This window comes from Salmo trutta, chromosome 38 (genome assembly GCF_901001165.1).
Source record: "Salmo trutta chromosome 38, fSalTru1.1, whole genome shotgun sequence".
NCBI classification, from domain to species: domain Eukaryota; kingdom Metazoa; phylum Chordata; class Actinopteri; order Salmoniformes; family Salmonidae; genus Salmo; species Salmo trutta.
Genome location: NC_042994.1, coordinates 3,604,239 through 3,631,174, shown reverse-complemented (window position 1 = coordinate 3,631,174; position 26,936 = coordinate 3,604,239). Strand labels below are relative to the sequence as shown.

The 26,936-nt window shown below is 41.6% G+C and overlaps 1 protein-coding gene across 1 annotated transcript; it reads left to right on the top strand.

Annotated features, from left to right (window-relative positions):
• Positions 1-829: 829 nt before the first annotated feature.
• ift27 (intraflagellar transport 27 homolog (Chlamydomonas)) lies at positions 830-26,936 on the top strand. The gene is made up of 7 exons (XM_029738848.1): positions 830-976; positions 1,557-1,636; positions 25,072-25,131; positions 25,284-25,343; positions 25,666-25,783; positions 25,987-26,096; positions 26,359-26,936. Exons 1-7 carry the CDS (start codon positions 943-945, stop codon positions 26,455-26,457), a joined length of 561 nt encoding a protein of 186 aa, XP_029594708.1. The 5' UTR covers positions 830-942; the 3' UTR covers positions 26,458-26,936.

Sequence of the window (26,936 nt, the reverse complement as noted above, 5' to 3'; positions counted from 1 at the left end):
GGAGGGTTGGAATTGTGACATAAAAAAAAACAAGAATCGACAGACGCAAGTTCATTTGTAGTTCTAAACATATTTAGGGTATTTTTTACTCACTTTTTGTCTCTCCCACGACGTTATTCTTCTCTCCTACAGCATCCATCACAATTACATGCACATGGCCAATTATGCAAATTAGGTGATGATATCATTTAGCGACTTCTAGCGACTTTTAGGACAGCCAATAGCTACTTAACTTACTGAGGAGTTGTCAACACTGAATTTGCTACGGCCCATTGGAGCGTCATGTGCAGGTCGTTTGTCATAGCCGGGAAAGAGAGAGAAGAGGGAAAACTGAGTTAAGGGGGAAGACTTACATAGACTTTGGCAGTCTAATTTTTGCTTCTAATAATGTTAGGACACAACAGGGATGGCATTTAGGAGATATAATTTAGGGCTACCTACTATAGAAAATCATGATAGAAATGATGGCCTGTCAAGCATTGCATATTTTATAGATATGAATCTACCTGTGTGTATTCAAATTATGTAGATTAGCTATTCTAAAAGATGTGATGCATGTTCCATTGAAAATATCACTGAGGCAGTACATAAAACAATTCTTAATACCTTACTGGCTCTAACACGGGAGTAAAATTCAGTAGGCTAATTGCTAGAATAATGGTCTACAGTCAATGAACGCTTCCATCTAGCGGTAATTAAGGGAACAGTCACGTTGGGCTCAGGTTGACGTCAACGCTCTTACGTTGACATAGCTGGCCAATGACAGCGCAGATATTGATACGTGCTTGTTGGTTGGATCAGTGAGAGCATTCCTGCTCAGGTTGCTAGGAAACGCGTCGTGTCCATGTTGCCGAGGCGGAAAGAAGGTTCTGTAGCGTAAAATAAAAAACACAAAGCAGTTTTGAAGATTTTGCTGATATATTTATTTGTTTGCACGCTTCCATGGTGAAATTAAGAGCAAGGTGCCTTCTTGTAGGTAAGATTTAGAAATGTATTCGTTGCTAAGAAGTTGATTTGGGAATGACAACGTCTGTACTGTAAAGAAAGTAGCTGAGAGATAGGCTAGCTTGCAAAACGTTGGATAGGACAGAGCAGCAAGCTAGCTAAGTTAGAAAAGGCCCTAGATAGCTAACAGTTTTACAAGCATTTGCAAGTTACATAACTCTAGGATTACACGTTTTGAGTAGGGCAAACATGGAAGAGACGTATGTATTCTATCAATTCGATTTCAATTCAAGGGGCTTTATTGTCATGGGAAACATGTTTACATTGCCAAAGCAAGTGAAATAGATAATAAACAAAAGTTAAATAAACAATAAAACATTTACAGTAAACATTACTCTTATAAAAGTTCCAAAAGAATAAAGACATTTCAAATGTCATATTATGTCTATATACAGTGATGTAATGATGTGAAAATAGTTAAAGTACAAAATAAATAAATAAACATAAATATAGGTTCTATTTACAATGGTGTTTGTTCATCTCTCTCTTTCTCTCTGTCTCTCTCTGTCTCTCTCTCTCTCTCTCTCTCTCGCCACCCTTCCCCTCTTCAGGAGATGCAGCAGTGGGGAAAAGTGCTCTCTCTCAGATGTTCCGGAGTGATGGCGCACACTTCCAGAAGAACTACAGTATGGTGAGAAAATAACTTTGAGAGACACACACACACACACACACACACACACACACACACACACACACACACACACACACACACACACACACACACACACACACACACACACACACACACATACACACACACTGGCCTCTCTCTAGCCTGGTCTCCCAGATCTGTTTGTTTGTGCTCTTACCAACTCAAATTCTTCACTTAAAATGTATGCCAAACAAAAACCATTGATTTCAAAGTTTAACAAATCATACAACTCTATGCACAAGCACTACTTTTAACAATATGCACTGAACATTTTACCAAAACACATTTAATGGAAGAACTGTGTTGATATTCCAAAAACTGTTAAATATCTGCTCAGAATTATGATTCAATGATGTCTGCAGAAATCATGGGTTGTCAGCTATGACATGACTCATTGACCACACACACTGCATAACAACAACGCACTGGTGTGAGTGTGTGTGTTGTGACACACCGGTCTAAGTGAACAGAGACAAATCAAATCACATTTCATTTGTCACATGCACCGAATACAACTGTTGTAGACTTTACTGTGAAATGCTCTTCCCAATGATGCAGAGTAATAAAAAAAATACAAAATAAATACAAAATAATAGTAACACAATGAGTAAAATCCACAAGAATGGAGCTCTATACAGGGAGTATTAGTACCAGATCAATGTGCAGAGGTACGAGGTATTTGAGGTAGATACAGTTGAAGTCGGAAGTTTACATACACCTTAGCCAAATACATTTAAACTCAGTTCTTCACATTTCCTAAAATGTAATCCTTGTAAAAATTCCCTGTCTTAGGTCAGTTAGGATAACCACTTTATTTTAAGAATGTGAAATGTCAGAATAATAGTAGAGAGAAGGATTTATTTCAGCTTATATTTATTTCATAACATTCCCAGTGGGTCAGAAGTTTACATACACTCAATTAGTATTCGGTAGCATTGCCTTTAAATTGTTTAACTTGGGTCAAACGTTTCGGGTAGCCTTCCACAATTTTGGCCCATTCCTCCTGACAAAGCTGGTGTAACTGAGTCAGGTTTGTAGGCCTCTTTGCTCACACACACTTTTTCAGTTCTGCCCACAAATGTTCTATAGGATTGAGGTCAGGGCTTTGTTATGCCACTCCAATACCTTGACTTTGTTGTCCCTAACCCATTTTGCCACAATTTTGGAAGTATGCTTGGGTTCATTGTCCATTTGGAAGAGCCATTTGCGACCAAGCTTTAACTTCCTGACTGATGTCTTGAGATGTTGCTTCAATATATCCACATCATTTTCCTACCTCATGATGCCATCTATTTTGGGAAGTGCATCAGTCCCTCCTGCAGCAAAGCACCCCCACAACATGATGCTGCCACCCCCATGCTTCACGGTTGGGATGGTGTTCTTCAGCGTGCAAGCCTCCCCCTTTTTCCTCCAAACATAACGATGGTCATTGTGGCCAAACAGTTATTTTTGTTTCATCAGACCAGAGGACATTTCTCCAAAAGGTACAATCTTTGTCCCCATGTGCAGTTGCAAACCGTAGTCTGGCTTTTTTATGGCGGTTTTGGATCAGTGGCTTCTTCCTTTCTGAGCGGCCTTTCAGGTTATGTCGATATAGGACTTGTTTTACTGTGGATATAGATACTTTTGTACCCGTTTCCTCCAGCATCTTCACAAGGTCCTTTGCTGTTGTTCTGGGGTTGATTTGCACTTTTCGCACCACAGTACATTAATCTCTAGGAGACAGAATGCATCTCCTTCCTGAGCGGTATGACGGCTCCATGGTCCCATGGTGTTTATACTTGCGTACTATTGTTCGTACAGATGAACGTGGAACCTTCAGGCGTTTGGAAATTGCTCCCAAGGATGAACCAGACTTGGCTGATTTCTTTAGATTTTCCCATGATGTCAAGCAAAGAGGCAGTGAGTTTGAAGGTAGGCCTTGAAATACATCCACAGGTACACCTCCAATTGATTCAAATGATGTCAATTAGCCAATCTGAAGCTTCTAAAGCCATGACATCCTTTTCTGGAATTTCCCAAGCTGTTTAAAGGCACAGTCAATTTGGTGTATGTAAACGTCTGACCCACTGGAATTGTGATACATTGAATTATAAGTGAAATAATCTGTCTGTAAACAATTGTTGGAAAAATTACTTGTCATGCACAAAGTAGGTGTCCTAACCGACTTCCCAAAACTATAGTTTGTTAACAAAGAAATTGTGGAGTGGTTGAAAAATGAGTTTTAATGACTCCAACCTAAGTGTATGTAAACTTCTGACTTCAACTGTATGTACATGGGTAAAGTGACCAGGCATCAGGATAGATAATAATAAGAGTGAAATAAAGAACAGAGTAGCAGCAGCAAATTGTGTGTGTGTGTGTGTGTGTGTGTGTGTGTGTGTGTGTGTGTGTGTGTGTGTGTGTGTGTGTGTGTGTGTGTGTGTGTGTGTGTGTGTGTGTGTGTGTGTGTGTGTGGACACGTTGTTACAGCTGTTGATAAGTCATTGTAGTAATCTGACAATGTTTTTCATGTCATTACATTAAGATATAAGGGGGGATCATAGCTATAAAATTCACAAGTTAATTTAAAACCTATTTTTAACCCTTTCTCCTGGTTGTGGCTTGATGGATTTGTCCAAAATCGTGTGACGTAAAACATTACTTTTCTGTCCTTGCATTTATGGCAGTCTAAGTTGTCGTTATATCATGTATTAACCATTAATCAGTTAAATTAGACATTGAACTTGAACCCTTTAAGAGTCCTGGATCTAGCTGTCAAACAGTTTTTTGTATAGAGATCTCAGAAATGCACTGCAACTACATAACATTGTGTGTCTCCTTAGGTTACAGGGTGAAAACAGTTTTCATGGGCTCACAAATCCCAAATAGAATGCTTCTAACTGAAAGAATAATCATACCTTGATACTTAAAACCTAAATTGATGCTGTCATTAACATGGTTCTTCAATAATTATGTAAAGTACTTGTTGAATGCGCATTTGGTGTCGAGCTGTTTAATTGATCATTTCACACATCATCATCTGATCCAGGAAGGAATATACGGAATGACATTCAAGTGAGGAACAGCTGTTGTGATAGCGCATGCCATGCTACAACAGCCCAAGTGCTGAAAAAAAGGTGTTCCTGAAGAATGTCCAGAATGTTTTGGTGTCTCATTCCTTACTCCGGTGAAGATAGTTGTGTCTGGATTCACATTGGATTTAATATCCCTAGTGAATCGATGTTGAGAATCTCAAATCAAATCCAAATGTATTTGTCACGTACACATGGTTAGCAGATGTTAATGCAAGTGTAGCGAAATGCTTGTGCTTCTAGTTCCGACCATGCAGTAATATCTAACAAGTAATCTAACAATTTCACAACAACTACCTTATACACACAAGTGTAAAGGAATGAATAAGAATATGTACATAAAAATATATGAATGAGCGATGGCTGAACGGCATAGGCAAGATGCAGTAGATGGTATAGAGTACAGTATATACATATGAGATGAGTAATGTAGGGTATGTAAACATTGTATAAAGTGGTATTGTTTAAAGTGGCTAGTGATACATTTATTACATCAATTTTTCCATTATTAAAGTGGATAGAGATGAGTCAGTATGTTGGCAGCAGCCACTCAATGTTAGTGATGGCTGTTTAACAGTCTGATGGCCTTGAGATAGAAGCTGTTTTTCAGTCTCTCGGTCCCAGCCTTGATGCACCTGTACTGACCTCGCCTTCTGGATGGTAGCGGGGTGAACAGACAGTGGCTCGGGTGGTGGTTGTTGTCCTTGATGATCTTTTTGGCCTTCCTGTGACATCGGGTGGTGTAGGTGTCCTGGAGGGCAGGTAACTTGCCCCTGGTGATGCGTTGTGCAGACCTCACTACCCTCTGGAGAGCCTTACGGTTGTGGGCGGAGCAGTTGCCGTACCAGGCGGTGATACAGCCCGACAGGATGCTCTCGATTGTGCATCTGTAAAAGTTTGTGAGTGTTTTTGGTGACAAGCCGAATTTCTTCAGCCTCCTGAGATGGAAGAGGTGCTGCTGCAGCCCATCAGGAAGTCCAGGACCCAGTTGCACAGGGCGGGGTCGAGACCCAGGGTCTCGAGCTTAATCATGAGTTTGGAGGACACTATGGCGTTAAATGCTGAGCTGTAGTTGATGAACAGCATTCTTACATAGGTATTCCTCTTGTCCAGATGGGTTAGGGCAGTGTGCAGTGTGATTGCGATTGCGTTGTCTGTGGACCTATTGGGGGGGTAAGCAAATTGGAGTGGGTCTAGGGTGTCAGGTAGGGTGGAGGTGATATGGTCCTTGACTAGTCTCTCAAAGCACTTCATGATGACGGAAATGAGTGCTACGGGGCGATAGTCATTTAGCTCAGTTACCTTAGCTTTCTTGGGAACAGGAACAACGGTGGCCCTCTTGAAGCATGTGGGAACAGCAGACTGGGATAAGGATTGATTAAATATGTCCGTAAACACACCAGCCAGCTGGTCTGTGCATGCTCTGAGGACGCGGCTGGGGATGCCGTCTGGGCCGGCAGCCTTGCGAGGGTTAACACGTTTAAATGTTTTACTCACGTTGGCTGCAGTGAAGGATAGCCCGCAGGTTTTGGTAGCGGACCGTGTCAGTGGCACTGTATTGTCCTCAAAGCGAGCAAAGAAGTTGTTTAGTTTGTCTGGGAGCAAGACATCGTGGTCCGCGATGGGGCTGGTTTTAATAGACGCTGTGGGTATAACATCACCAATGCACTTGCTAATAAACTCGCTCAACGAATCAACGTATTCATCAATATTATTGTCCGACGCTTTGCGGAACATATCCCAGTCCACGTGATCGAAGCAATCTTGAAGCGTGGAATCCGATTGGTCGGACCAGCTTTGAACAGACCTGAGCACGGGCGCTTCCTGTTTTAGTTTCTGTCTATAGGCTGGGAGCAACAAAATGGAGTCGTGGTCAGATTTTCCGAAAGGAGGGCGGGGGAGGGCTTTGTATGCGTCGCGGAAGTTAGGATAACAACGATCCAGGGTTTTGCCAGCCCGGGTCGCTCATTCGATATGCTGATAAAATTTAGGGAGCCTTGTTTTCAGATTAGCCTTGTTAAAATCCCCAGCTACAATAAATGCAGCCTCAGGTATGTGGTTTCTAGTTTACATAGAGTCAAATGAAGTTATTTCAGGGCTGTCGATGTGTCTGCTTGGGGGGTATATACACGACTGTGATTATGATCGAAGAGAATTCTCTCGGTAGATAATGCGGTCTGCATTTGATTGTTAGGAAATCTCGGTCAGGTGAACGAAAGGACTTGAGTTCCTGTATGTTGTTATGATCACACCACATCTCGTTAATCATATGGCATACACCCCCGCCCTTCTTCTTACCAGAGAGATGTTTGTTTCTGTCGGCGCGATGTGTGAAGAAACCAGGTGGCTGTACCGACTTTGATAACGTATCCCGAGTGAGCCATGTTTCCGTGAAACAAAGAACGTTACAATCTCTGATGTCTCTCTGGAAGGCAACCCTTGCTCGGATTTCGTCTACCTTGTTGTCAAGAGACTGGACATTGGTGAGTAGTATGCTGGGGAGTGGTGCGCGATGTGCCCGTATACGGAGCCTGAGCAGAAGACCGCTCCATCTGCCCCTTCTGCGGCGCCGTTGTTTTGGGTCGCCGGCTGGGATCCGATCCATTGTCCTGGGTGGTGGACCAAACAGAGGATCCGCTTCGGGAAAGTCGTATTCCTGGTCGTAATGTTGGTGAGTTGATGTTGCTCTTATATCCAATAGTTCCTCCCGACTGTATGTAAATAAACATAAGATTTCCTGGGGTAACAATGTAAGAAATAACACATAAAAAAACAAAATACTGCATAGTTTCCTAGGAACGCGAAGCGAGGCGGCCATCTCTGTCGGCGCCAGAAGTTCTTGTAGTCTGCTTGATTTACAGCAGGGTCTCGTGAGATTTAACAGAGAAAGCATCAAGGTAATTAATTAATATTTTCATCCCTCGAACTGGACACTTACTGTGCCTAATTGTGTAGGCTAGACGATTGCGCAACACCCAACTCTATTCCTATGAATTATTCTGGATATAATGACAACAAATGACATAGCCTAGTGGGCTCATTCACAATATGAGCTCGTAATGAAATAACATGACAAATACATTTCGGTTTCCATGTTACACCTGCAATTTTAAACAATACAAGGGGTTTGAAGTAGCCTAGTTGAACTCGGAGCTCAGAAATTAATAATCTCTAATGCTGGGTTCAACTTGGCTTTCCAAACAAATCCTTCCATTACAAAAGGAACCTGGTTTTTGGTAGCATGGTCATTCTAAAAACAGATGGTGAGGTTAATGCTACCGCTATTGATGGCTTTATTATGTGTGCCTGCGAAGGCCATGTAGTCTACAGAAACATCACTGTGCATACATCCTATTTATTTAGTCAGGACACATTATAGAATATAATAATAATTACAAAATCAATGCATTGGCAAGGCCTAAAAAATGTATTATTCTTAAAGTGGTAATGGCATACTTCTTTTGACACTTTTTGCATGCGTTTTTTGGGGTGGGCTGTGTGTGTGTGTGTGTGTGTGTGGGGGGGGGTTCTATATTAAGCCCTATATGTACATAAATCAAAATGATTGCATTTGAGTAATTTAGCAGACACTCTTATCCAGAGTGACTTACAGGAACAATTCGGTTTAAGTACCTTGCTCAAGGGCACATCCACAGATTTTTCATCTAGTCGGCTCAGGGATTCAAACCTGCAACCTTTCGGTTACTGGCCCAATGCTCTTATCCACTAGGCTACCTGCCGCACAATTGTATAACACTGAAGTCCTTGAAAATTACAATGAAGTGCTTGAAAAAGTCCCTAAAAGTAGTTGAATTTGACTTGCCAATGTCTGTATGAACCCTGCTTAAAGCATGAATAGTCCTAGGCCTATGTTGTTGTAAGTGGACGTATGGGACAATTTGCATATATTCCTCTAAGTACACATGTGGAACTGCATAAAAATGATTAACATTTTTGTTTCAAACCATTTTGAAATGTTGATCCCAATGTCACACATTGGCCCCGTTATTTATAGAAATACTCATATACAGTATAGTAGTGTGCATAAAGTCAGTGCAGATAGTCTGGGGAACCATTTAATGAACTATTTTGTGGTCTGATGTCTATTTAGCAGTCTTATGGCATGGGGTTAGAAGCTGTAGCCGATGCTCCGGTACCATTTGCCGGACGGTGGCAGATTGAACAGTCTATGGCATGGGGTTAGAAGCTGTAGCCGATGCTCCGGTACCATTTGCCGGACGGTGGCAGATTGAACAGTCTATGGCATGGGTGGTTGAAGTCTGACAATTCTCCGGGCCTTTCTCTGACACTGCCTGATATAGAAGTCCTGGATGGGAGGGAGCTTGGCCCCAGTGATGTACTGGGCTGTCCGCACCACCCTCTATAGTGATATGCGTTCGAGGTTGCTGCATTTACCATAACAAGCGGTAATGCAGCCAGTCAAGATGCTCTCAATGGTGCAGCTGTATAACTTTTTGAGGATCTGAGGGCTCATGTCAAATCTTTTCTGCCTCCTGAGGGGGAAGATGCACGGTTGTGCCCTCTTCACGACTGTGTGGAACATGATAATTCATTAGTGATGTGGACGCTAAGAAACTTGAAGCTCCCGACCCGCTCCACTACAGCTCCGTCAGAGTGGAGAGATCACTTTGTGGAGCATTATTATGATACAACACACACACACACACACACACACACACACACACACACACACACACACACAGCATGTGAATGTTACCCAAACCCCAGACTCCAACTAACTGGGTTCAGTCTGTTGGACTAAAGGTTATAGACAGACAGACAGACAGGAAGCAGCATCCGGTCTGCAGCCATTCCATTCTCCTCACGTTCTCTTCCTCTCAAATGTCAGACGGCCTGTTAGGTTACCTACCGACCGATCTGTTCTGCTATTTATTGCGGACAGGTTCTCTCTCTTACACACACACACACACACACACACACACACACACACACACACACACACACACACACACACACACACACACACACACACACACACACACACACACACACACACACACACACACACACACATACAACACACACACACACACACACCCAACCAACCTTTATGTATTCTGTACAGGCTCTCATTGACATTCCACTGAGAGAGAGCCTTCCCAATTCCCATGATGCATCACAGCAGCTCATTGCCCCGTCTCTGGTTGGAATATCGCGGAGGAAGAGTGTGTGGGCGTGCGTGCGCAGTTGGCTGCAGTCTTTTGTGTGTGCGTGTGGCGGTGGGCTGCAGTCTTGCATACAAATCAAATTGTATTGGTAACATACACATTGTAGCAGATGTTATTGGTAACATACACATATGTAGTAGATGTTATTGGTAACATACACATATGTAGTAGATGTTATTGGTAACATACACATATGTAGCAGATGTTATTGGTAACATACACATATGTAGTAGATGTTATTGGTAACATACACATATGTAGCAGATGTTATTGGTAACATACACATATGTAGCAGATGCTATTGGTAACATACACATATGTAGTAGATGTTATTGGTAACATACACATATGTAGTAGATGTTATTGGTAACATACACATATGTAGCAGATGTTATTGGTAACATACACATATGTAGTAGATGTTATTGGTAACATACACATATGTAGCAGATGTTATTGGTAACATGCACATATGTAACAGATGTTATTGGTAACATACACATATGTAGCAGATGTTATTGGTAACATACACATATGTAGCAGATGTTATTGCGGGTGTAGCGAAATGCTTATGTTCCTAGCTCCAACAGTGAGGTAATATCTTACTAAATGCTTATGTTCCTAGCTCCAACAGTGAGGTAATATCTAACTAAATGCTTATGTTCCTATCTCCAACAGTGAGGTAATATCTAACTAAATGCTTATGTTCCTAGCTCCAACAGTGAAGTAATATCTGACAGTATAAAACAATACATACAAATCTAAAGTAAAATAATGTAATTAACAAATATAGAAATATTAGGATGAGCAATGCCAGAGTCCGGAATATAAATATAGATGTATATGATGGGATGTCTAGACATGGACATTATCTCAATACAATATGTTGTATATATGTAGAATATGTAGGATAGAATATGTCGTATATACAGTTGAAGTTGGAAGTTTACATACATCTTAGCCAAATACATTTAAACGCAGTTTCACAATTCCTGACATTTAATCAGAGTAAAAATTCCCTGTCTTAGGTCAGTTAGGATCGCCACTTTATTTTAAGAATGTGAAATGTCATAATTATAATAGAGAGAATGATTTATTTCAGCTTTTTTTATTATCACATTCCCATTGGGTCAGAAGTTTACATACACTCAATTAGTATTTGGTAACATTGCCTTTAAATTGTTTAACTTGGGTCAAATGTTTCGGGAAGCCTTCCACAAGCTTCCCACAACAAGTTGGGTGAATTTTGGCCCATTCCTCCTGACAGAGCTGGTGTAACTGAGTCAGTTTTGTAGGCCTCCTTGCTCGCACACGCTTTTTCAGTTCTGCCCACAAATGTTCTATAGGAATTGAGATCAGGGCTTTGTGATGGCCACTCCAATACCTTGACTTTGTTGTCCTTAAGCCGTTTTGCCACAACTTTGGAAGTATGCTTGTCCATTTGGAAGACCCATTTGCAACTAAGCTTTAACTTCCTGACTGATGTCTTGAGATGTTGCTTCAATATATCAACATAATTTTCCTACCTCATGATGCCATCTATTTTGTGACATGCACCAGACCCTCCTGCAGCAAAGCACCCCCACAACATGATGCTGCCACCCCCATGTTTCATGGTTGGGATGGTGTTCTTCGGCTGTTTTGGAGCAGTGGCTTCTTCTTTGCTGAGCGTCCTTTCAGGTTATGTCGATATAGGACTCGTTTTACTGTAGATATAGATACTTTTGTACCTGTTTCCTCCGGCATCTTTCTGAGTTCTTGGCTGATTTCTTTTGATTTTCCCATGATGTCAAGCAAAGAGGCTCTGAGTTTGAAGGTAGGCTTTGAAATACATGTTTATGTAAACTTCTGACCTACTGGTATTGTGATACAGTGAATTATAAGTGAAATAATCTGTCTGTAAACAATTGTTGGAAAAATAATTTGTGTCATGCACAAAGTACAGTGGGGGAAAAAAGTATTTGATCCTCTGCTGATTTTGTACGTTTGCCCACTGACAAAGAAAGGATCCGTCTATAATTTTAATGGTAGGTTGATTTGAACAGTGAGAGACAGAATAACAACAAAAATATCCAGAAAAACGCATGTCAACAATGTTAAAAATTGATTTGCATTTTAATGAGGAAAATAAGGGGGTCACAACTATAGTTGTGGAGTGATTGAAAAACGAGTTTAAATGACTCCAATCTAGCTTTATGTAAACTTCCGACTTCAACTGTATGTAGAATATGTAGGATAGAATAGTAGATGTACAGCAATAGTGGAATAGGGTGGACTTGACTAGAATACAGTATATCGATATGAAATGAGTAAAACAATATGTAAACATTATTAAAGTGACCAGTGCTCCATGACTATGTACATTGGGCTGCAGTTTCTCTGAGTACCGGGTGTTATCCGGCTAGTGACAGTGACTAAAGTTCAGGGCAGGGTACTGGGCGAAGGCTAGTGGTGACAGTTTAAAAACCCCTAAGGTCGATTTACGCTCCCCGCAGAAATGGAATGAACATAATGGCTGTACGACTAGTCTGAAGTCTGTCCGACTTCTGTCTGTAGCGGACCAACAGTCTGAGCTACACACTAATATGAACACGTACATGTCGGTTGTTTTGCTCTAGGATGCTCACAGGCCTCACAAGACTCATCTGAAGGTCCAGTATATACAGTTGAAGTTGGAAGTTTACATACACAAAGTTGACTGTGCCTTTCAACAGCTTGGAAAATTCCAGAAAATTACGTAATGGCTTTAGAAGCTTCTGATAGGCTAATTGTCATCATTTGAGTCAATTGGAGGTGTACCTGTGGATGTATTTCAAGGCCTACCTTCAAACTCAGTGCCTCTTTGCTTGACATCATGGGAAAATCAAAAGAAATCAGCCAAGACCTCAGAAAAACAATTGTATACCTCCACATGTCTGGTTCATCCTTGGGAGCAATTTCCAAACGCCTGAAAGTACCTCGTTCATTTATACAAACAATAGTACGCAAGTATAAACACTATGGGACCATGCAGCCGTCATACCGCTCAGGAAGGAGACGCGTTCTGTCTCCTAGAGATGAACGTACTTTGGTGCGAAAAGTGCAAATCAATCCCAGAACAACAGCAACAGGACCTTGTGAAGATGCTGGAGGAAAGGCCTCTCAGCAAGGAAGAAGCCACTGCTCCAAAACCGCCATAAAAAGCCAGACTACGGTTTGCAACTGCATATGGGGACAAAGACCGTACTTTTTGGAGAAATGTCCTCTGGTCTGATGAAACAAAAATAGAACTGTAAGGCCATATTGACCATCGTTATGTTTGGAGGAAAAAGGGGGAGGCTTGCAAGCCTACGAACACCATCCCAACCGTGAAGCATGGGGGTGGCAGCATCATGTTGTGGGGGTGCTTTGCTGCAGGAGGGTCTGGTGCACGTCACAAAATAGATGGCATCATGAGGTAGGAAAATTATATGGATATATTGAAGCAACATCTCAAGACATCAGTCAGGAAGTTAAAGCTTGGTCGCAAATGGGTCTTCCAAATGGACAATGGACAAGTTGTGGCAAAATGGCTTAGGGACAACAAAGTCAAGGTATTGGAGTGGCCATCACAAGGCCCTGACCTCAATCCTATAGAAAATGTGTGGGCAGAACTGAAAAAGCGTGTGCGAGCAAGGAGGCCTACAAACCTGACTTAGTTACACCAGTTCTGTCAAAAGGAATGGGACCAAAATTCACCCAACTTATTGTGGGAAGGTTGTGGAAGGCTACCCGAAACGTTTGACCCAAGTTAAACAATTTAAAGGCAGTGCTACCAAATACTAATTGAATGTATGTAAACTTCTGACCCACTGGGAATGTGATGAAAGAAATAAAAGCTGAAATAAATCATTCTCTCTACTATTATTCTGACATTTCACATTCTTAAAATAAAGTGGTGATCCTAACTGACCTAAGACACGGCAGTTTTACTAGGATTAAATGTCAGGAATTGTGAAAAACTGAATTGAAATGTATTTGGTTAAAGTGTATGTAAACTTCCGAGTTCAACTGTATAAATGCAAGTACAGTATATATGGAGACTGTTTAGTGACAAAAATAAAGGGTTAAATGCATGTATATAAAAAAAAATAACAAATGTTTCTCACAGATATAGGATAGTCACTTCAGAACAATCTTCCTTTAGATATTTTTCTTCTGTTGTTCCATGTAGTGAATCTGTTATTCAATGTGTTTGTATGGGCTAATAATGTTTTGATATATATATTTTGATACTTCAAGGGGTCTTAAAATTCAAAATCAAATAGCAAAATGATCCTTGTTATGACCCTAAAACAATTCCATATAGCTTAGTAGTACTGTGTGATTGTATTACTGTTTGATTGTAGTGCTGTTTTGCCTGTTTGATTGTAGTACTGTTTGATTGTAGTACTGTTTTGCCTGTTTGATTGTAGTACTGTTTGATTGTAGTACTGTTTTGCCTGTTTGGTTGTAGTACTGTTTGATTGTAGTACTGTTTTGCCTGTTTGATTGTAGTATTGTTTTGCCTGTTTGATTGTAGTACTGTTTGATTGTAGTACTGTTTTGCCTGTTTGATTGTAGTACTGTTTTGCCTGTTTGATTGTAGTGCTGTTTTGCCTGTTTGATTGTAGTGCTGTTTGATTGTAGTGCTGTTTTGCCTGTTTGATTGTAGTACTGTTTGATTGTAGTACTGTTTTGCCTGTTTGGTTGTAGTACTGTTTGATTGTAGTACTGTTTTGCCTGTTTGATTGTAGTACTGTTTTGCCTGTTTGATTGTAGTACTGTTTGATTGTAGTACCGTTTTGCCTGTTTTGATTGTAGTACTGTTTTACCTGTTTGATTGTAGTGCTGTTTTGCCTGTTTGATTGTAGTGCTGTTTTGCCTGTTTGATTGTAGTGCTGTTTGATTGTAGTGCTGTTTCACCTGTTTGATTGTAGTACTGTTTGATTGTAGTACTGTTTTGCCTGTTTGATTGTAGTACTGTTTGATTGTAGTACTGTTTTGCCTGTTTGATTGTAGTACTGTTTGATTGTAGTACTGTTTTGCCTGTTTGATTGTAGTACTGTTTTGCCTGTTTGATTGTAGTGCTGTTTTGCCTGTTTGATTGTAGTGCTGTTTTGCCTCTTTGATTGTAGTGCTGTTTGATTGTAGTACTGTTTTGCCTGTGTGATTGCCTTACAGATGACATAACTGGACTACTTGTACTCATCCATGTCCCAGTCACCTTGACATGGTTAAATGCGTTGTTTCGAGGTTTCAGTTTTGTGCGAATGCCGCCATCTATCCACGTTTTTGGTTTGGATAGGTTTTAATTGTCACAGTGGGAACCACATCCGTTATGCACTTCCTGATGAACTCAGTCACCGAGTCAGTGTATATGTCAATGTTATTCAAATCAAATTGTATTTGTCACATGCGCCGAATACAACAGGTGTAGACCTTACCGTGAAATGCTTACTTACAAGCCCTAAACCAACAATGCAGTTTTAAGAAAATAGAGTTAAGAAAATATGTACTAAATAAACTAAAGTAAAAAATGAAAAAAGTAACATAATAAAATAACAATAATGATGCTATATACAGGGGGTACCGGTACCGAGTCAATGTGTGGTGGGTACAGTGTAAAAACAAAGGTGGGGAGGTGACAATGTAAATAGTCCAGGTGGCCATTTGATGAATTGTTCAGCAGTCTTATGTCTTGGGGGTAGAAGCTGTTAAGGAGCCTTTTGGACCTAGACTTGGCGCTCCGGTACCGCTTGCCATGCGGTAACAGAGAGAACAGTCTATGACTTTTGTGACTGGAGTCTTTGACACATTTTTGGGCCTTCCTCTGACACTGCTTAGTATATAGGTCCTGGATGTCAGGAAGCTTGGCCCCAGTGATGTACTGGGCTGTACGCACTACCCTCTGATGCCGAGCAGTTGCCATACCAGGCGGTGATGCAACCAGTCAGGATGCTCTCGATGGTGCAGCTGTAGAACCTTTTGAGGATCTGAGGACCCAAGCCAAATCTTTTCAGTCTCCTGAGGGGGAAAAGGTGTTGTCGTGCCCTCTTCACAACTTTCTTGGTGTGTTTGCACCATGATAGTTTATTGTTGATGTGGACACCAAGGAACTTGAAGCTCTCAACCTACTCCACTGCAGCCTCGTTGATGTGAATGGGGGCGTGTTCGGCCCTCTTTTTCCTCTAGTCCACGATCATCTCCATTGTCTTGCTCACATTGAGAGAGAGGTTATTGTCATGGCACCACACTGCCAGGTCTCTGACCTCCTCCCTATAGTCTCTCTCATCGTTGTCAGTGACCAGGCCTACCACCGTTGTGTCGTCAGCAAACTTAATGATGGTGTTGGAGTCGTGCCTGGCCAACCCGGAAAATATCCCAGTCCGCGTGATAAAAACAATCATGAAGCATAGATTCCGATTGGTCATACCAATGTTGAACAGTCCTTACCACGGGTACTTCCCGTTGATTTTCTGAAGGGAGGTGGGGGAGGGCCTTGTAGCTGTCTCGGAAGGGAGAGTAGCAATGGTCGAGAATGTTCGAGGTTCGAGTAGCGCAGGCGATGTGTTGTTAAAACTTCAGTAGCGTTTTCCTCAGATTTGGTTTATTAAAGTCCCCGGCTACAATAAATGCGGCCTCAGGATATGCGGTTTCCAGTTTGCACAAATTCCGGTGTAGTTCCTTGAGAGCCGTCGTGGTGTCGGCTTTAGGGGAATATACACGGCTGTGATGATTATCTAAGATAATTTTCACGGGAGGTAATGCGGTTGGCATTTGATTGTGAGGTATTCCAGGTCGAGGGAACAAAAGGACTTGAGTTCCTGTATGTTACCACAATGTCACCATGAGTAGTTAATCAAGAAACATACACCTCCGCCTTTCTTTTTCCTCTGACAGTTCTTTGTTCCTGTCTGGGCTATGTACTGAGAACCCAGCTGGCTGTATGGACGGGGGCAGTATATCTGGAGAGGGCTATGATTCTGTGAAACAGACTGTGTTACAGTCCCTGATGTCTCTCTAGAAGGAGATCCTCGCCCTGAGCTCGTCTACTTTATTGTCCAGGGACTGAACATTAGCGAGTAATATACTCGCAAGGTGTGGATGATATGCACGCCTCCTGAGTGAGACCAAAATTCCACTCCGTACACCTTTTCTCCATTGGCGTTGCCTTGTAGCAGCTGCTGGGATTAGTGGATTTGCCTCGGGGGAGGTGCGAACAAAGGATCCAATTCAGAAGTTGTATTTTTGGTGGAAATGCCGGTGAGTGACCATCGATCCAATATCCAAAACTTATTTTTGGCTGTAGATAATAATGCAAGAAACCTTCTGGGCAAATAATGCAAGAAATAACAAAAAATATATAAATACTACAAAGTTGCTTACGAGCCAGGAACAGGGCATCCATGTCTATCGGCGCCATTTTGTCCATTTGTGTGTGTGTGTGTGTGTGTGTGTGTGTGTGTGTGTGTGTGTTGGGCTTCTGTGTTATGTGTGTAACTTAGTTATGCTCCGTGGCTTGGGCTCAGATGAGTAGAGCAGTGACCAGTGCAGAGTTTGGCAGTGGTGGAAAAAGTTCCAAATTGTCATACTTCTGTAAAAATATAGATACCTTAATAGAAAGTTACTCAAGTAAAAGTGAAAGTCACCCAGTAAAATACTACTTGAGTAACAGTCAAAAAAGATTTGGTTTTAAATATACTTAAGTATCAAAAGTAAATGTAATTGCTCAAATATACTTAAGTATCAAAAGTAGAAGTAAAAGTATGAATGATTTAAAAGCAAATCAAAGCAGACAGCACCATTTTCTTGTTTTTAAAATGTACGGATAGCCAGGGGCACACTCCAACACTCAGACATTATTTACAAAAGATGCATTTGTGTTTAGTGAGTCCACCAGACCATAAGCAGTAGGGATTGCCACGTGTTCTCTTGATAAGTGTGTGAATTTCACAATTATCCGGTCCTGCTAAGCATTCAAAATGTAACAATTACTTTTGGTTGTCAGGGAAAATGTATGGAGTTAAAAGTACAATATTTTCTATAGGAATGTAGTGAAGTAAAAGTTGTCAAAAATATAAATAGTGAAGTACATTCCCCAAAAAACAACTTAACTCTCACATCTAGATGTTCCACTAGCGGAACACCGCTCCAATATCCAATGATAGGGCGTGGCGCGAATTACAAACTCCTCAAAAATCCCAAAACTTCCATTTTTCAAACATATGACTATTTTACACAATTTTAAAGACAAGACTCTCCTTTATCTAACCACATTGTCCGATTTCAAAAAGGCTTTACAACGAAAGCAAAACATTAGATTATGTCAGGAGAGTACCCAGCCAGAAATAATCACACACCCATTTTTCAAGCTAACATATAATGTCACAAAAACCAAAACCACAGCTAAATGCAGCACTAACCTTTGATGATCTTCATCAGATGACACTCCTAAGACATTATGTTATACAATACATGCATGTTTTGTTCATATTTATATCAAAAACCAGCTTTTTACATTAGCATGTGACGTTCAGAACTAGCATACCCACCGAAACTTCCGGTGAATTTACTAAATTACTCACGATAAACGTTCACAAAAAACATAACAATTATTTTAAGAATTATAGATACAGAACTCCTTTATGCAATCGCGGTGTCAGATTTTAAAATAGCTTTTCGGTGAAAGCACATTTTGCAATATTCTGAGTAGATAGCCCGGCCATCATGGCTAGCTATTTTGACACCCACCAAGTTTGGCACTCACCAAACTCAGATTTACTATAAGAAAAATTGGATTACCTTTGCTGTTCTTCGTCAGAATGCACTCCCAGGACTTCTAGTTTACACCCAATGTTGTTTTGGTTCCAAATAATCCATAGTTATATCCCAATAGCGGCGTTTTGTTCTTGCATTCAAGACGCTATCCGAAGGGTGACGCGCCGGCGCGTATCGTGACAAAAAAATTCTAAATATTCCATTACCGTACTTCGAAGCATGTCAAACGCTGTTTAACCTGTTGATGATAGGGGGCAGTATTTGCACGGCCGGATAAAAAACGTACCCGATTTAATCTGGTTACTACTCCTGCCCAGTAACTAGAATATGCATATAATTATTGGCTTTGGATAGAAAACACCCTAAAGTTTCTAAAACTGTTTGAATGGTGTCTGTGAGTATAACAGAACTCATATGGCAGGCAAAAACCTGAGAAGACTCTGTACAGGAAGTGCCCTCTCTGACCATTCCTTGGGCTTCTTGGCTCTCTATTGAAAACTGAGGATCATTGCTGTAGCGTGACACTTCCTACGGCTCCCATAGGCTCTCAGAACCCGGGAAAAAGCTGAATGATGTAATTCCAGCCCCAGGCTGAAACACATTAGCGCCTTTGGTAAGTGGTCTATCAGTGGACCATCAGACTGAGGCTCGTGCACGAGGGGATCCCATGTTTTTATTTTCTCTCTCTTTGAACGTAAACACGCTTTCCTGGAATATTATCGCTTTTTTACGAGAAAAATGGCATAAAAATTGATTTTAAACAGCGGTTGACATGCTTCGAAGTACGGTAATGGAATATTTCGAAATGTTTTGTCACGAAACGCGTCATGCGCGTCACCCTTCTTTACACTTCGGATAGTGTCTTGAACGCACGAACAAAACAGAGGATATTTGAACATAACTATGGATTATTTTGAACCAAACCAACATTTGTTATTGAAGTAGAAGTCCTGGGAGTGCATTCTGACGAAGAACAGCAAAGGTAATAACATTTTTCTTATAGTAAATCTGACTTTGGTGAGGGCTAAACTTGGTGGGTGTCTAAATAGCTAGCCCTGTGATGCCGGGCTATCTACTCAGAATATTGCAAAATGTGCTTTCACCGAAAAGCTATTTTAAAATCGGACATAGCGATTGCATGGAGGAGTTCTGTATCTATAATTCTTAAAATAATTGTTATGTTTTTTGTGAACGTTTATCGTGAGTAATTTAGTAAATTCACCGGAAGTTTGCGGGGGGTATGCTAGTTCTGAACGTCACATGCTAATGTAAAAAGCTGTTTTTTGATATAAATATGAACTTGATTGAACAAAACATGCATGTATTGTATTACATAATGTCCTAGGTGTGTCATCTGATGAAGATCATCAAAGGTTAGTGCTGCATTTAGCTGTGGTTTGGGTTTATGTGACATTATATGCTAGCTTGAAAAATGGGTGTCTGATTATTTCTGGCTGGGTACTCTGCTGACATAATCTAATGTTTTGCTTTCGTTGTAAAGCCTTTTTGAATCGGACAGTGTGGTTAGATTAACGAGAGTCTTGTCTTTAAAATGGTGTAAAATAGTCATATGTTTGAGAAATTGAAGTAATAGCATTTCTAAGGTATTTGAATAACGCGCCACAGGATTCCACTGGCTGTTACGTAGGTGGGAGGATTTCGTCCCACCGACCCTAGAGAGGTTAAAATCAATTTTTATGCGATTTTTCTCGTAAAATAGCGATAATATTCCGACCGGGAGACGTCGTTTTCATTCAAAGACTGAAAATGTAAAATGGACTCTTCACGCGCGCACCCGTTTCATTGTTCTCAGATCGACCACTATCCAAATGCGCTACTGTTTTTCAGCCAGGGACTGCAGAGTCATCATTCCCCGTTCTGGCGCCTTCTGAGAGCCTATGGGAGCCTTAGAAAATGTCACGTTACAGCAGAGATCCTCTATTTTCCATAAAGAGGCTATAGAAGGCCAAGAAATGGTCAGAGAGGGCACTTCCTGTATGCAATCTTCTCAGGTTTTGGCCTGCCATATGAGTTCTGTTATACTCACAGACACCATTCAAACAGTTTTAGAAACTTTAGGGTGTTTTCTATCCAAATCAAACAATTATATGCATATTCTAGTTTCTGGGCAGGAGTGATAACCAGATTAAATCGGGTACGTTTTTTATCCGGCCGTGAAAATACTGCCCCCTATCCTAAACAGGTTAAGTAGTACTTTAAAGTATTTTTACTTACGTACTTTACACCACTGGGGTTTGGTGTAAATGGCACCCTATTCCCTATCTACCCCATAAGGCTTTGGTCAAAAATAGTGCACTATATAGGGAATAGGGTGCCATTTGGAAAGGAACTTAAGTGATTATAATATATTTAATATAGAACAATATATGCCATTTTAGTAGACACTTTTATCCAAAGCGACTTATAGTCATGCGTGCATATATTTTACGTATGAGTGGTCCCGGGAATCGAACCCACTACCCTGCTGTTGCAAGTGCCATGCTAGTACCAACTGAGCTACAAAGGACCAAATGAAAATACCACCTTCCTTTCTTCTTCAAGGTTATCACAGATATAGAACTGGATATGTGTCATGTGTCAAAGTACACACACACACCAGGGCTGCACTATATGGGGGAAAAAATAGAATTGGGATTTTTTTTACTAAGTGTTACGATTAGGATTTGACGTGCAATACAGTGCCTTGCAAAAGTATTCATCCCCCTTGGTGTTTTTCCTATTTTGTTGCATTGCAACCTGTAATTTTAATGGATTTTTATTTGGATTTCATGTAATGGACATACACAAAATAGTCCAAATTGATGAAGTGAAATGAAATGAAAAAAAATACTTGTTTAAATTTTTTTTTTTTTTTAATTGGAAAAGTGGTGGATGCATATGTATTCACCCCCTTTGCTATGAAGCCCCTAAATAAGATCTGGTGCAACCAATTACCTTCATAAGTCACATAATTAGTTCAATAAAGTCCCCCTGTGTGCAATCTAAGTGTCACATGATCTGTCACATGATCTCAGTATATATACACCTGTTCTGAAAGGCCCCAGAGTCTGCAACACCACCAAGCAAGCGGCACCATGAAGACCAATAAGCTCTACAAACAGGTCAGGGACAAAGTTTTGGAGAAGTACAGATCAGGGTTGGGCTATAAAAAAATATCCGAAACTTTGAACATCCCACGGAGCACCATTTAAATCCATTATTAAAAAATGGAAAGAATATGGGACCACAACAAACCTGCCAAGAGAGGGCCGCCCACCAAAACTCACAGACCAGGCAAGGAGGGCATTAATCAGAGAGGCAACAAAAAGACCAAAGATAACCCTGAAGGAGCTGCAAAGCTCCACAGCGGAGATTGGACTATCTGTGTATAGGACCACTTTAAACCGTACACTCCACAGAGCTGGGCTTTACAGAAGAGTGGTCAGAAAAAAGCCATTGCTTAAAGAAAGAAATAAGCAAACACTTTTGATGTTCACCAAAAGGCATGTGGGAGACTCCCCAAACATATGGAAGAAGGTATTCTGGTCAGATGAGACTAAAATTGAGCTTTTTGGCCATCAAGGAAAACGCTATGTCTAGCGCAAACCCAACACCTCTCATCACCCCGGGATACCATCCCCACAGTGAAGCATGGTGGTGGCAGTATCATGCTGTGAGCATGTTTTTCATCTGCAGGGACTGGGAAACTGGTCAGAATTGAAGGAATGATGGATGGCGCTAAATACAGAGAAATTCTTGAGGGAAACCTGTTTCAGTCTTCCAGAGCTTTGAGACTGGGACATAGGTTCACCTTCCAGCAGGACAATGGCCCTAAGCATACTGCTAAAGCAACACTCGAGTGGTTTAAGGGGAAACATTTAAATGTCTTGGAATGGCCTAGTCAAAGCCCAGACCTCAATCCAATTGAGAATCTGTGGTGTCATGACTGTCCTGATCAGGTCAGGGTACAGGAGACCACCACCCTACAGATTATCTCCCAAACCCCCAACAGAGGAGGAGAGATCTAGGGGTCTGAAGATGTGGGGGTTTTATGACACCTCATGCCCATAATACAGAGAAATTCCTTTGTCCTAACAATGGAGAACTGGCCTCAGAACATTAAACATGCAATAAAGGGACTTTGGAACAATGGTTTCCGTCAGCCACAATGGTGGTTATGACGAAAAGTGGAATATTAAAATGTATGTAACTTTTGTATTTGTTTTTAAAGGTTAAGAGATGACGTTATTATGAAAACATTGTACCTTTAAGAGTTTTCCCAGTATATGCCTGATGTTTATACATTGTACGCTGTTTGGAAAATATCCAAATCAAACAGAATGTTTTGGTAAAGATGAAATGTGAAGTTAGTGTCTAAAATCGGATTTTTAGCAAAATCTAAGCCTTGCCCCCTTTACTTGGTCCGCCCAGAGAATTGCCCTAAAGGCTGTTACACCCACTTCTGACCCGAGGGTATAAGACAGGAGAGTGAAGAATTAACATAGGAGACTATTGACCCCAAGCTGCAGCTAAGGTCTAACAAAGTCGACGAACCCCAAAACGAAACACAAGGTTGAAGACAAAGAAATATTTTTCTACACGAGCTACGGACGAGTAGCTGTGTCTAAGCGGGTGAATTCAAGCCGAACCACCCAGCCTCCACTCTCCATTGAATCGTGGTATCGACACCATTCGAGCCGAAGCTGTGAGCTCTGAGCTACAGAGCTGTCTGTCCTCAGAAGACCCCTTTCCGATCAAGGGTGAGGATCAGACCACTTAGCCAAGAAGGACACTGACATCGTGAGGACAACCAGAGAGTTGCGCCGGAGAAGTGCGTCATTTAGAAGCCTAAACGACCACGCGGAGCTTCCCACCTGAGAACTACAACACGTAATTACATCATTATATTCTGACCCATAAGAGCGGCAGTTCGGGGCAAGGCTAATTTTAAATAAGCATGGCTGACAAATGAACCCAAATGTATATTTCTCTCGTGTACTTCCTTTCTTTCTCTCTCTTTAAAATCCCCATTTTGGGTAACAAGCGCCATAGTGTGTTGGCCCGTTATACTAAGTCCTAATCAATAGCTAGACTGTGTTTTGTGTATGTGCATTTTTATCATCATTTTAGCTTGCTAGTAAATAAATAATCAACTAAGATTGGTGTGGTAAATTCAGTGGTAAAGCCCGGGTCCGTGCAGATTCCCGGATTATACGACTTTCAGATTATGAGACTGTAGAGGAAATTGATTAATTTAGCGACTGTTGTAATCGATATTCTGATATCCTTTGAGTTAATTTGGGAAATAGAAACTCAATCAAAACAATGTTCCCATGGTGCCCCAGGTTAATGAGTTAATAATTGCTTGATTCATTGCTTAATTCATTTAATCACGTAATTATAAACCGTTAATCATTCGATGAGCAACAGTCGTCACATTAACTAATACAACGTCACGACAGTGGTATGACTTAAAGATTGCTGTACACCAGTGGAACCCATCCAACTTGAAGGAGCTGGAGCAGTTTTGCCTTGAAGAATGGGCAAAAATCCCAGTGGCTAGATGTGCCAAGCTTATAGAGACATACCCCAAAAGACTTGCAGCTGTAATTGCTGGATGGGTGGGGGGTGAATACTTTCGCAAGCCACTGTATAAATCAAAACACTTGGGTGGCCTGTTGGGATCCTAGAAATAGAATGATTTATATTAAGAAGAAAAGTGGAAAGCAGCATCGTTCTTGTTTGGAACAATCTGTTGACTGGATTTGACCCAACAGAACAGAATGCAAATGTATAGTGAATCTAACAGCGAGGAGGAGCGGTGCTGCTTGAGTGACAAGGGCGGGGCTTGTTGTGTGTAGGAAGCAAGCGGAGAAAAAAAACGTAAACTATAAAAATTAGGGCAGTGTGCAGCCTTAAATTGTGCAGCCTTAAAACACACACACCCACTCTTCCTCCTCCTGTGTCAAAGTAGGAAGAAAGCCATTCACCTATCTTATGCTGTTAGATCTATGTTCTAGATCTTTCATTGGAAACACACAAAGAGAGTTCAAAGTGTTTGAATCAAATCAACGTATTGTAGCCTTTAACCTTTTGTTATGAAAGAGACTGTTTTGTGACAGTTGGGTTTAGGTTGATGTGTGGTTGTTTTGTGATGATTGGGTTTACGTTGTTGTGTGGTTGTTTTGTGATGATTGGGTTTACGTTGTTGTGTGGTTGTTTTACGATGGTTGCGTCGTGGTTGTGTGATGATGGCTGGTTGTAGGTTGTTGCGTGATGATGGTTGGATTTAGGTTGTGTTGTGGCTGCTGTGTGATGGTTGGGCTTAGGTTGTTGTGTGGTTGTTTTCTAGACGGCTGGAGTGGAACTGGTTGTGAAGTCAGTGAACATCCCAGAGACCAGCGACAGTGTGGTGAGTACCCACTCCCTAGACTGACTCCCACACTCCCCCTATATAGGCTAGAAGCTAGGCTGTTTACAGAAGCCATCAATCTGGAGTTCTTTCATACTGAAAATAACTTTGTGATGATTGACAGTGTTTCTCTCTCTCTTTCTCCCTCTCAGGAACTGTACATCTTTGACTCTGCCGGGAGGGAAACCTTTGTTGAAGCATGTGAAAAGTTGGTGAGGCCCACTACGTATCTACTCTTCAAAGTTACAAAGGATTCACTACTTTCCCTCATCCCTCTCTCTTCACATCTCTCTTCCCTCTCTCATCCCTCTCTCTTCCTCTCTCTTTTGCTGAATGTTAAATGGATGCAATATTCAATGTTTCCACCCCCCTCTTTCACCCTCCATCACCCCCTCTCGATCTCTCTCTCTCTCTCTCTCTCTCTCTCTCTCTCTCTCTCTCTCTCTCTCTCTCTCTCTCTCTCTCTCTCTCACTCCCCCCTCTTTCGCCCTCTCTCACCCCCCCTCTCCCCACCCTCCCTCTATCCCTCTACAGTGGGGCCAGCCGTCTGTGTTGTGTCTGGTTTTTGACGTGAGCAGTGAGCTGTCATTCAGTAGCTGTGGCCGCTGGCTGGAGAGGGTCAGGGCCCACTGCCAGGGTCTGCACATCCCAGGTACCACACACCTCAGCTCTGACCCCCTGTATCTGGAGGTACTTGATCTTAGTGCGCTTTGTGTGTGTGTGTGTGTGTGTGTGTGTGTGTGTGTGTGTGTGTGTGTGTGTGTGTGTGTGTGTGTGTGTGTGTGTGTGTGTGTGTGTGTGTGTGTGTGTGTGTTATCAACTTTGTGTGTGTGTGTGTGTTGTTGTGACGTTCAGGTGTGTTGGTGGGTAACAAGTCGGACCTGTCCTCGCGGAGGGAGGTGGAGACCTCGGTGGCCCAAGAGTGGGCCCAAAGCCAGGGGCTGCAGTACCACGAGACGTCCGCTGTGAGTGCACCCACACCTGGACACAACAGACAAGCTCATAGGCTTCTGGAGCCAAAGTGCCAACACCAAGTCCAAAAACAGTATACCCTCTAACAAAGCGATGATTAAAATGTTGCTCATTCTGTGTGTGTGTGTGTGTGTGTGTGTGTGTGTGTGTGTGTGTGTGTGTGTGTGTGTGTGTGTGTGTGTGTGGTGTGTGTGTGTGTGTGTGTGTGTGTGTGTGTGTGTGTGTGTGTGTGTGTGTATGGCATCTGTATTGCAGAAAGAGATGGAGAACTGTGAAGCTCCCTTTCTGAGTCTAGCCCAGCTGTTCCACGCTCTCTACCAAGACAGACTACAGACCATACAGAACCTGGCCTAACATTCTAGAACCAGGCCTAACATTCTAGAACCTGGCCTGACAATCTTGAACCTGAACATTCTAGAACCTGGCCTACCATTGTAGAACCTGCAGAATCTGGCCTAACATTCTAGAACCTGGCCTGACCATCTTGAACCTGAACATTCTAGAACCTGGCCTACCATTGTAGAACCTGCAGAATCTGGCCTAACACATATAAATATCTATTACATTGTATATATTCTGTTTCTAAGGATATATGGATTATATTTCTATGGATTCTAGGACCTGGCCCAATGTCCTAGAACTTGGCCCAACATTCCCTAAGTGAAAAATACTGCCTCTGACAGTGAGAAATCCACCTTACATTGGGGTGGAGATTAAAATGAAACTATTATCTATTTACTACAATAATTAATGTTATGTATATTCTTCACGTTGTCTGAGTTATGCAGGAGAACATGATAACTTGTATTAAAGTTAGTGATTTCTGTACAGTA